The sequence below is a fragment of the Bombus flavifrons genome, chromosome 14 (genome assembly GCF_040668555.2).
Source record: "Bombus flavifrons isolate JBK064 chromosome 14, iyBomFlav1_principal, whole genome shotgun sequence".
Taxonomy (NCBI): domain Eukaryota; kingdom Metazoa; phylum Arthropoda; class Insecta; order Hymenoptera; family Apidae; genus Bombus; species Bombus flavifrons.
The window spans coordinates 7,162,921-7,175,056 of record NC_138455.1 but is presented as its reverse complement, the minus strand read 5'-3'; the positions used below and the strand labels follow the sequence as shown (position 1 = coordinate 7,175,056).

The following is a 12,136-nucleotide window of genomic DNA, read 5'->3' as shown; positions in this document are numbered from 1 at the left end:
GATTTCATAAAATTACGGATCTCGAAGATATTACGATCATGAATTAAGGATATTGTTCCAATTAAATCTTCCAAGTAAATGAGTTTAAGAGTCTTTCCTCCAACTCGCTAGAAACTAATACTAATGATTGCTGAAATAAGAGAAAGTAAAATTGAAGATTTGTTATTGCCCTTAACGTATAAAGGAGAAAAAAATATGGGTACTTATGCATCTCTAAACTTGTTGCGACTGGGGTACACCATCGAGGAAGCTAAGAATGTCCGTCTGTATTAACCGATGCAGCGGTACGCGATATAGTTTGTAACATATGAAAGGAGGGCCGATCGTTTCCCACAGAGCGTGTTCGCATCAGGCAACACACTGGTTCTGCATGCCCGTGTGCATTCGCGACGGAGTCGAGGATGCCATTGCACTCGTAAAACATGAATTATACGTACGACACAACATTCAATGATGTCTTTATTGCGACCGATGCCGTCTACACAACGAGTATATACCTTCTAACAACGGTGTGTTTAAATCGACGAGATATCTCAAATTCCACCACACGTGTTAACATAAAGACCGATATTTCTAGCGCGTTTCCTTTCAAAAATATCTCTCAACGTGCGTTACCAGAAACCACGATAACATGTCTATGCTAACACGCTTCCCTTTGAGTATACAGTGAAACGAATCACTCTTCCTCGAAACGGTATCTGTTGACGCAAGTCATTTTCATAAACATAGAACAACGTACTTCCCTCGGTTCTTCGTGCATGGCTTACGATAAAAAACTACTTGAACAGATGTCGATGGCGAAGAACGCTCACCTCATGCATACTGATAGGACCTGCAACACTTTGAATCGCCCCGAAATCTGTATTGTATATGTGGCGACCAATTCCAATCACTTCGAACACGATTCGAAGCTTAAAACTCTTGGAAGTCTTGATAAGTCTTGAGAAGTCTTGAGTTCTTGAAATATTGAAAGCTTGCGAAGTATTGAAAGTCTTCAAAGTCTCGAACATCTTGAAACTCTCAAGAGTTTCGATAGGTTTCGAAAGCTTGATGAGTACTGAATATATTACAAGCTTCTTGCCCACTTTTGTTCGAACAGTACTTTTGACGTAAAATATTCAAGAAAATCCGGAAGCTTTGAGTTATTACCATACATACATCCATTTCAAGACGATCAACATTTTTAAGACTATCAAGATTTTAAAGAATCGAGATCTTATCAGAACTTCCAAGAGTTTTAAGCTTCGAGTCACGTTCGAAATGATTCGAACTTTTGGCCATATTATTATTATTATGATTACTATTAACGAGGTAAACAAAGATGTGATGCGGAGAAAAATAGATTACACACTAATATTTACAAGATGAAGAAAGGAGAAAGAGAAATACATACACGGAGATTCGAAAGTAGCGATGAAATAAATACGATAAAAACTGAAGTATATGTTCTAAGAAGTGCTTCAAGGACAATTTGAATTATCCAAAAAGATCGATATCATAATGTACTTATATAATGACTTATTAAATAAATAATAAAATAATGGCATAATGACTTAACAAAGTGGACAATTCCATTAATAGATTTAAAATAGCCACAAGTACAATATGCACAAGGGAGTAATTTCTCAACGATCTAGGAGGTACGTAAAGAGACAACAGTCGAATGATCGCGGAACAAGATATAAGACCTTTGGCTACCTTACTTACGAACACGATGTCAAGAAATTTTCTTCTATTACTCCATGTCGGAAGATTAAAATTATTTAGCACTACGTGGTATTTGTGAGAGCCGAAAGGCATAACGTGATGATGTCCGCTATGTCTGGCAGCGAGTTTTAAGAATTCATACTGAACACTCTCAACCTAATTGATGTGGATATACCCATACAGATATATGAACAGATTCGAAGCGATTCAAACTGTTTCGGATTTCATTATTATTCATGCATCACGGAATCGGTAAAAGTACGGGACCAAAAACGCAAGCAGGAACTTTTCAGGGTAGACGGAAGTTTAATTAAAGTTTAACTAGCTAAAAAACGAGTACAATTTATACTTTTTCAACGAATGAACCCGTAGGGATGCTGGTCGATCGCGGATCCAATCACCACGTATCGAATATCGTTCCTTTTTCAAGGCGTTATCCAAACGAGTATTTGACCGACGAATTCCATCGAGCTCGATCAAACGACCTCTTCTGATCAAACGCTCTCTTTCATAGCATCTTTCAAAGCGAAGGGAAACCTATTGATTCCTTAATCGCTTGCTCAAGCTGTTGTAACATTTAATGTTGCTCAGCGTCGAGGACCAACTGCGCTGCAGCCAACGAAGCAATTAAACTTCAGCGACGAATAGGAAGTAAGCACCATACATACGACCATATCTTTTATGCAAACACACCCTTTATGTGTAAATCCAATTTTTCCACGCGCCATATGTTGTAGGCGGTTTACGTAATCCTAGGATAGGAAGAGATATGAAAACGGGGCCACAAGGTTGGAACCGAGATGCCGAGGTTAGACACATTCTTCAAGATTATCTGTGAAGGAAAAACAGTTACGATAGCCGTTTTCATTGTGAAAATATTCACAATGAAGAGCGGGAATCTGTAGAGGATGTCAATCGAACGCGTTTCTTTTACCCTCGAAACCTCGGAACAGAGAGGAGGAAGAAAAAAAATGGTACAGTGGCTCATAAAGGTATCTGGATACTTATTGAGATATTTTGTGAGTGCGTTATATGAAACATTTTGAAATTCCATTAGTAATAAGACGTGATTATATTGAAACGAATTTGAAAATGCATACACATAAAAGTTATACGAAATTACAAGAGCTTTATGCAAATAGATGATAAATTCATGACGTTCTGTTAAAAATTTTTCAAGTATTTAAAAAAGGCGTAAAAACACATTTAATTCCACGATCAAAAGAAGAGACACTTCGGATGTGAAACTGGTTGGAAAATATTGAATTTTCAAATTACTTTTCTATAAAAGGCAAGAAATGTGACTCATTATGTCTTCCATTCATGGCCTTTAAATGTTTTTCGATTCCTACTACTCCTACTCCTACTCCAAATTACTCTCAGATTAGATCAACATAATCACAATAGTCGTGTCTTGTTACGGTATTCATGAAATTTCAAAAAGTTTCGTGTAATCTAAGCTAAGGAGTCGAATAGTGCCATTGTATATAAGAATAGGAGGGTCGTGCGAGGCCTTTTGAACCTATGAAATATTTAGCATTTCTCGATGTGGCGGGCAGTAAATAATTTTGTAGCCGAGTCAGGACCAATGGTCCCTTTTTCTTTTTCTCCAAGGCACGTGCATAAGATATGCATCACGTGGCGGTTTTGCTCGCTTTTCTCGCGCGCCATGCACGAATTCGAGAAGAGCCTTCGCTCTTTTCGATCGTAAATAAGCGAACGCTTTCTATTCCCCTTTTTTAAACCGCGATGCATTCGACTACACGATACGAGTTCTCTGCCCGACCTTTCCCCATTCCCAGTACACCCTTGTCGCCTTTTTCCCCCTCTTGTAGACTGACCAGTCGCTCCATGGTGCTTTCTTAACGCGTCATAAAAACGAGACAACGTACTCTACGGACTTGCCGTCTTTTTGTTTCGAGAATATCTGCGCGACACGTGCTACGCCAACCGCGGAGAAACACTTATTAACATTCGTGCTACTATGATTTCTCTCTTTCTTCCACACTTTCACTCCTCGTGCAATTCGTTACGATACAGATGAAAAGAAATTAGCTGATAGGTCGAATAAATCAGACGAACACGACAGAAAAGAATCGAGAAAGTCTCCTGTATAACCAAATCGTAAAGAAACCCTGTGTCTCGTTCCTTCGAGGTTATATCTTCTTAGATAATCGCATTCTACATCGCATTCCGAGATAAAATTACGATTCTTTAATATCTATCACGATTCTGGATCAGGAGTATTCTCATTAATTGCGGTCAGCAGTACACAGCGTTTGCGACGTGAAAATAAAGTAACCCTCTTTTATCGATGTAGCTGCCATTAAAACGATTGCAACGCGTACCAATCTAATTCCGTTAAAACGCTTCTGCTACGTGTTTTCCCCGGGTTAATCTCGTAACCATGACTTCACGTCTCCCTTGCAAAGCTTGGCTATTGAGAATCTTTCTCTCGAACGAATGGTAATTTGTAGAAGACGATGACGTGTCCATAAACAAGGAAAAATCAACGTTTAGGACATTTTATCGATGACTATAATCCGATTAATGGGATAAATTCGTCGAGTCGTTGCAGGAAAATATGTTCCATAAATCTGAAGTAAAATCAGCGACAGGGATCTCCGAGCATCGTCGAAAGAAATCCACCACGTCGAATAACCTGTACGTATCACCATGTTTGATCGGCAAATTTCAAAAGTGAGTTACAGGACTCGTATATAAATCAAAATATGTCAAACGCGATAAAGAATTTCAAATTAACCGCGTCGAATTACCGTGATCACGAGTAAGACAGCGGAAGTCGGAGAAAATTACTGTAATTAACCCATCAAGCGTCAACCCTTTTCTCCTTATACATATAATTCCATAGATTTTAATCGCTTTCAGTGTATTTAATCAAAAGGTATTTTTAAAATACCTAATATGAAAGAATCCTCATCTGGAGGTCGTGATCGATGATACAAAATTTACATTTTCTTCTTACCGCTTCCTGGCATTAATAGCGGCACAAATGAACCAGTTCACTCTGTACTTGTTGCACAAATTAATTTTATAGGATTACGTATAGCTCTTTTATTATTAGGCTGGTGTATATGAAATGTCGTTTTTTAGAATAAAAGTTTAACATCCCGTAGTTGCTTCGATAGCGATCCAAGTAAATCCAAGTAAATTCCGCATGAATCAATGCATTTTTCTAACGGTGAACTAGTTTCGTTACTTCAGATTTATAAGAGATATTAGCTCTAATTCCCGAAATGGAGCTATTACGGTTTCTTTTAAAACAATTTCTGCATTAGAAAATAATTAGGTGAAATAGAGAAAGACTTTAATCTTCCCAACATACTAAATTTACGCTTCCAACATCTTGCACGCCATTTTCTTCACAAATCTCATAACAATCTCAAAAATATTCTGATTATTACAAGTACAGTTACATTTTAATCGCAAGTTTCCCAATACTGAATATACGTGATTTATAATAAATTTCCTCCTCCTTGATACGATTGATAATTACTGCGTTGATAGATTAAAAGTAAATGGATAAGTTTGGCTCATCAAGTTCAAACTTGAAAGAAACACGTATCACGTGCACCAATGTAATATGTAAAACTGTATATTCTTATTTGAGAATTCAGATATGATTGATGAAGAAGCGAATAAAGTTAGCTTATTCAAATTACAAGTTCTCACAAAACATAATATACCATTCATTAAACGTGTCTGACACGACGTACAAAAAGTTTTATCCATTTCTGAGAATAAAAATTTTTAAGACGCTGATCCTATAAATTGTTGCCTTTCAACCTAAACCGCTATCAATGCCAAGAATCGTTATAATCCTTCAAATGGAAACCACAGCTAATGGATTAGCGTGACGAATTAAACCTCAACATCGAGTTTCTTGGCCATCGTTACTCCATTCCGATTCATCCCAGGTTACATATAAATCCGGCTGCATATTGGCAGGAAATTGTAAAGTTTCATTATACTGGCTACATAGGCGACGTCCGTAATTCGAGTTCGAATGAATAATTCATGCAATTCGACGCGATTGTCGCCGAAACGGTTAACGCGACTCTTGCAAAGTTCTTTTCCTGTGTTCGGCCGACGTTCTCTCTATTCACTGTAATTTCTCGCAAATTGCTTGTCACGATGAATTAACCGATACCACTCGGTTTGCGCGCGTTTTACCGACGTAACGGAAATAAATGTTCCGTAACGGTACGTATGTCAATCGTGGATGATCAAACGGTAGCACTGGATTAAAAGGCTCGTTTCATACTTCGTGGCTTCGTACTTTTCAGCCCATTTGTGCCACACGTCCTGCTTTCTTCTGACGTTCTTATCCACAAAGTTAATTATAGGAGCAGCGTATTCTACAAGTAGCTTCTATATTGGACTATGTGCTTTCACGGTAATCGTCAATTAATGGTCCTCCACCGTCACGGTTTTTACTTAAACTATATCGCGCAAAATAATCGCAGAAACTTTGGCTCGCGGTTTTGAAGTAGCGTAATCGATGTTTCGAAAACTCGTTTCCCCAGCTTATCCTTTTTTATCGCGTCGTTCGAGTAACTTCTTGCAGTTAGTCCAGATTTATTAAAATGTCAAGCCGTGTAATTTCGAGTATAAGTGGGTTAAACGCGACCCCCGTAAACGATTCGAGCAAAGTAACAGGCACTCAACGAACGTAACGACGAACAAACGAGTTCGTGGAGAACACGCATCCACGCATCCGGCGTAACGACACCGTTGTTACTTTTACACGCAATCATTATCGTTCCAAGGTCTCAAGGAAGGAAGCAAAAGTCCAACTTCTCGAAAAGCTCGACCAATGCCGCAGACAAGGAATTAGCGAAGAAGAACAAAGCTGCTAAAGATACTAGATTAACCACGAACCTTCCTGACGATGCTGCGGTGCACTTTGGAAACTTTTATGGTATCCAAAAAAAATCGAACAAACCACGAGCTGGCAGAGTGAGAAGTCTTTTAGATTCTACTAGTCCATCATCCACTAGCTATAAACCAACGCCGAGACTAGAATTCACCAGGCAGATGGTTCAAAAGTAAGTGAATGAGGAAACACGATGAAATTTAGTGAGACCAAATTAAATTCTCGAGAGGTGACATCGATTCACACTCGATTGTCGTGATAATATTGGAAAAGTTTGAAACAAACCCGAAAATGTTCGTAGAAGATACGTATTTGACGCAAGTATATATTTTACAAAAATTTAGTACTTAGAAAGTATTTAAACAGTCCATTGCTCGTTATATTACTATGCCTCAACATTCAGTGGCATCATCTTTGTCTTTGTTATATGTTCAAAATGATTATTTATACTGTATGTTAATTTCTTACTAAATATATGTTTGCAATTAATATCTTACTACCTCTATATACATTGTCAACTTGGTTTCAAGTTTGATCAATATTAGCACGACAATCGTGCCTCGTTATAATGCTAATGAAATCTCAAAACATTTTATCTAACATATACAATATGTACGTAACAATTTTCTATAATAGGATAAGTAAGAAAGTACATAAATACATTTGTGTGCCGCTATGTATTCAGTTAAGACATGAGAAAATTGTATTGCGATTAATTCTCAGACTGGAACGAACAGCTGGTACGAAGGAATACGCGCGACAAGTGTCAGCCTTATTGGAGGAGACGGTCGAACCGGCGCATTTCAAGCTGCATTCATTGCCGACCGAGAATTCGATTCCGGATGGAAGATACAATCCCACGGGATTCCCGCTCTGGTACAAGGAACCTTATAAAATGCCGTTAGTATTCCTCCAGTTGGTTACGTCATTCCATCTATTTCGTTACCGGTGGGATTGCACGCATTACCAGAAAATAGGATAGACTCTGAACCACTATAATGAGTTTCTTTCTCCGTTGAAAATGAATAATGCGTGACACTAAATGGGAGAGACGATATCCAATATAATAGGATCGAAAAAGAAATTCTGGAAGGCTTGGATCGATACTGTCTTCTATTACTCTAATACTCTAATATTCTAATGGACTTGAATTTTTAGGTTCGCCTCGGACGAGGTTTACAAACTTCTGAAGGAGAGGTTGGATAACGCAGAGGAAGGTAAGGCGAGAGATATTTTCAAAGAGGATTCTTCTGAGAGAAGTTCATTGGAAGAATGGAGCGAAGACGAAGAAGCAGGGTATGGAGAAAATTTCCAAGACGATGGAGCGATAAGCATTCTAACGAGAGAAAGATCTTCGATGAATTTACTGTCTAATGGATCGTCTTCTGTAACAGAAGCGAAAGACACGGACTCCAAGGAAAGCAATCAAATACTTCTCGATAAGAAACCAAGCAAATTAGTCTCGTTCCAACAACGCTGAACTGTAAAGTGGTGTTGCTCGTGAGTACGTGAAAAATAAAAAGAAATTCTGAATATAAATAGAAACATGAATTTCCTGTATATTAACTAGCGCAACCAAGACGTAAAGTAGAATTCTCAGGCGATGCAATAGTCCAAGAACTCGTAACAATGTTCGCTCGTTACCAGTATTCAGTCTTTTTAGACAGAAATAGACTAATTAGCATTTCGCTATTAATGATTCTACCGTTATCACAAGGTTTAAAGCGCGATAGAGAATATGTCTAGAAATTCATTTCCAACGCTAATTAGAAGCCTTGATTATTACTCGGTTGCGTACTTTGTAATTATGGGCTAGCAGATTGGTGTGAATCTAACGCTGTCATGAATTCATTAATTAATGATGGGGATCCTGCGAAAGGACGAGAAATGTACTAGGTGACGAATTACCGGATACTCTACGTGCCTTACTTCCGTCTATTCCGATCTTCTCAATTCTAACATTTTCTTTTTTACGTATTATCGTGATATAATAGTAATAAAAATGAACATTCGCAGAATACTTTTCAATAACCTCTTAAAGGAATATCCATCAAAATTACCGCTTTGTCAAAATGAATTAAAAGAAACAAGAATAGAGAAAAAGGTATGGGAACGTTTAACGGTGAAGAATTATAGTTGATATAAAAAATAATACAATACGGTATCATAAGGATAACGAATGATTCGACGTGGTTTCCCGTTTACTAAAAGAGGGTAGCATAACTCGAGCGGAGTGTTCGCATTGTTTTCGGTTCAGTGGAATTGCAAGAGGGCGCAGGATGGGGTTGGCATTTATCGATTATTCCGCCTACTAAGCCAAAGACGCTTTTCATGTACCTTTAACGTGATCGAAAATTAGATTTTCGTATCAAAGAGCATTTTGAGGAGGATAAGGAAGTAAAGCTGATCAATCATACTTCGATGAATTAAAAGGATAAAGAAACAAGAAAGAAGAACTTTCGAGCAGTTCTAAGAGGAAAACGTGATTTGTGTTTCTTTCTATGATTCAAATAGCCTGTCTTACAAGAGTAGTAGTATATACATTGGTTTATTTCTTCGTGAAACTGTACAGAATGGTCCACAGCGAATCGGAGACTTACATTAAATAAGTTACTTAACCATTGAGGCCATCAATTTGCTCAAGTATTGTATAATTGAGCGCATCGGATTAATTTACACCTGTGAAAAAAGGACATAGTCTGGTGAATATTATTCGCAGTTCACGGTTCAACGACACGAAAATTCATAGATCCATTCATAATCCAATGGAATCGGGCGAATGGCAGTTTGTATATCCGAGGGACTGAACTCTGTTGCGTTTAGAATAAATTGCTATACAAAGCTTCAATTAAAAATCTATCCGTTCCTTCTATTGTTCCCCTCGCAGGAAATGTACGAGCAACCACTCCCATAAAGAGAAAAATTGCACCACTGCCCGCTATCATAAGAAATTCGTTATCCTTGTACCTCTCCAGATTCTTGAACATAATCCAAGGCTACTGAAGTACAGTAAAATATATTCATCAATTTTTGATAGATAATAATACACGTTTCTCTGTATTTCTCTGTACTCCACGTAGTATGAATGTTTTTTTTTCTTATTTTTTGTTTTCTATTTCTAGAGCTTAACAGGGTTAGCTCCCGTCAGATTGATACTTTCGAGGCCTTCCCTAGGTCTTCTTCCACGAGTAATACATTTCCAGGGGTCGATTGACTCGCCAGAATTTGTCGTTCACCTGTCTTAACGTTTGAGATCCGCTTAAAACCACTAATTGACCAGGCGATGGTGCTATGTAGATGCAAAAATTCAGTAGCCTATCCGATTCTGATAATTCTGTATCCAGATCCAACGTTAGCCGCATGGCCAGGTACTTGCTCAGATGATCCACTATAAAAATTAATAGGGATTATTTCTTGATCTTCTCTGGATAGCCTTCTTAGATCCGTACGATTTTTTCGAATATTCACCTGTCGCGTTCGCCGTCGTCTTGATGTACCGAATGCTATTTTCCTTCAAAGCTTTTATGAGTGAATTATCTCCGGCCATTTCCGTAGGATGTGGTTTGAAGACGAGTTCGATTTCATTAAGCATTAAAGGCTCGCTCGGACCTTCACCCTCTGTGTCTACCATGGAATCACCACCTCCGGTTTCAGCTTCTGCACTAGATGAGTCATTCTCGGAATTTTGTAAACTTTTCTGTCGTTTCGGAGGTTTGGGAATTTGATTTGCTGGATTCGGTGATGGCGTGGTGGAATTTCTGGATGTTGTACCTGCAAATTGGCGATTTTACTCACTACAGGCCCATCTATTCAGTCTATCCAAGCAGATACAGTAAAGCTATTACAAGCTACGTGCGACTAGAATTTTTTAAATTACCCCCACTACTATTATTTAAAGGTCCTGTTGTACTTTGAGACGAGTCACTTTGATTCGCAGCATTTGTAGCGTTTGGTGTTGCTGGGGCACTAGCATTTTGTGAATTGTTATAGGATGTCGCGTTGCTAGCATTCTCTGACTCGTTAGCATTCTTCCTAGACCTCTGAGAACGATTTTGGCTTTGTAATTTGATCCCCTCTGTAATAGAATTTACCAGTGCAGCCTGTGAATGCGACTTGTTCAGTTTTGCCAGTACCCTTTCTTGGTGTGCCTCGTACTCATCACGACTGGGATATATCTTAGAAATCAATAGATCAAAGTTAGGATCTGGTCTGAGAGACCTCTTGGATACCAATTTTTTCCTGCATGTCGGACATTCCTATAAACAGAATTTCATATCTTGCACATTTCCCAAAACCAACCTAATATCTACCAGTAATTTAACTCACTAATAGCCATCTCAAAATGATAAAATTAGAATCACTGTCACAAAATAACTCACGAAGACCAATAAACAAAACAAATCAACTTCATTCAACATTCAAAACTAATAACTTATGAACTATCTTAGAGAATGAAGGATAAACACAACTTTCTGCATTATCAAATAAAATAGAAATCTAAATTCAATAATCAACAGAACATTCTACTTTTCTAATTAATATCATCGAAATAAAGACACAAACATTACACACAATATGAAACGTCATTTACGACACAGTTCAAAAAGCGCGCTAAAACCATCGAATTTAACAGAAATAGATTGAAAATACGATCGCAATCTACTCTTCGTTAAAAAATTACTTCAACATTTGACTGCATAATTGATCTAAGACTATATATAAAAAGATAGAGTAGTATTTACATAAAAGCGTAATATATAGGAAAAAAGGAATAGTGACGGGATATTGACCAAGTACTAACATCAATTTTTTAGTGAAACAAGAAGTATCTAGATACTCTTCGTCTCGAGAGTAATCATATATTTAATAGTTATCGTCAGAACGATTCCAGAACATACACGTACCTTATTACCGCTTCTAAGTGCCGTAATAATACAATCGGAACAGAAACGATGTAGGCACTCCTTGGTAGTCATAGTCTTTTTAAGCATATCCAGACAAATTGGACACATAAGCTCACTGTGCAAACTTCGTGGACTAACCGCGATTTCTGTATTGTCAGTAATGGCATCCTGAGGTGTACGATGAAGCTCATACAGCGATAATTCCCAAGTTTTGTTCAGGCCGACTTGCTCCGCGGAAGCCATCTTGACTACATACAAGCCATCAGCTGAAAAGCCTGTACACACCACATATAGCTGCCTGAATTTTACTAACGCCATCTTGCCGTATCCCCGTGAAGTTTTAAACGCGATTCCGGACAGTAAGCTAAAAAAGCGGGCGACTACGAAAAAAGTTGTCTATGGTGCTTTTCCTCGTTTCCTTTTCCTGGGTTTCTTTCTTTTGTTTTATCCGTACATGGCATCCTATAATTAGCATAATAAATAGGTTCAGTCACAGTGGATACAGTGAAAGGTAATTGACACAGGACACAAGATGAAGAAATTAAAAGATTTAGAAAGGAAACGCTACAGTGGCGTATAAAAGTTTCTGACCAGAGAGATTTCTCATTTTATACTTTAAAAATGATAT

At 38.0% G+C, this 12,136-nt stretch overlaps 2 protein-coding genes across 2 annotated transcripts; one reads left to right on the top strand and one right to left on the bottom strand.

The window, feature by feature from the left end:
- Nucleotides 1-1,605: 1,605 nt before the first annotated feature.
- Nucleotides 1,606-8,129, top strand: LOC138187121 (uncharacterized). Its single transcript, XM_069127601.1, has 4 exons — nucleotides 1,606-1,640; nucleotides 6,498-6,776; nucleotides 7,328-7,504; nucleotides 7,763-8,129. The coding sequence occupies exons 1-4, from the start codon at nucleotides 1,606-1,608 to the stop codon at nucleotides 8,082-8,084; spliced, it is 813 nt and encodes a 270-aa protein (XP_068983702.1). The 3' UTR covers nucleotides 8,085-8,129.
- Nucleotides 8,130-9,124: 995 nt separating this feature from the next.
- Sce (E3 ubiquitin-protein ligase Sce) lies at nucleotides 9,125-11,841 on the bottom strand. The gene is made up of 4 exons (XM_069126741.1): nucleotides 11,509-11,841; nucleotides 10,482-10,860; nucleotides 10,073-10,375; nucleotides 9,125-9,992 (listed from the first exon to the last, which is right to left on the bottom strand). The coding sequence occupies exons 1-4, from the start codon at nucleotides 11,824-11,826 to the stop codon at nucleotides 9,775-9,777; spliced, it is 1,218 nt and encodes a 405-aa protein (XP_068982842.1). The 5' UTR covers nucleotides 11,827-11,841; the 3' UTR covers nucleotides 9,125-9,774.
- Nucleotides 11,842-12,136: the final 295 nt, after the last annotated feature.

Bases quoted from the DNA above. Each gene is read 5' to 3' on its own strand.
- LOC138187121 (XM_069127601.1), top strand. From the start codon at position 1,606: ATGCACAAGGGAGTAATTTCTCAACGATCTAGGAG. The intron at 6,777-7,327 runs GTAAGTGAATGA...ATTAATTCTCAG, and splicing joins ACCAGGCAGATGGTTCAAAA to ACTGGAACGAACAGCTGGTA. The intron at 7,505-7,762 runs GTTAGTATTCCT...TTGAATTTTTAG, and splicing joins AAGGAACCTTATAAAATGCC to GTTCGCCTCGGACGAGGTTT.
- Sce (XM_069126741.1), bottom strand. From the start codon at position 11,826: ATGGCGTTAGTAAAATTCAGGCAGCTATATGTGGTGTGTACAGGCTTT. The intron at 10,861-11,508 runs GTACGTGTATGT...TTCTGTTTATAG, and splicing joins CACTTAGAAGCGGTAATAAG to GAATGTCCGACATGCAGGAA. The intron at 9,993-10,072 runs GTGAATATTCGA...TAATTTTTATAG, and splicing joins GACGACGGCGAACGCGACAG to TGGATCATCTGAGCAAGTAC.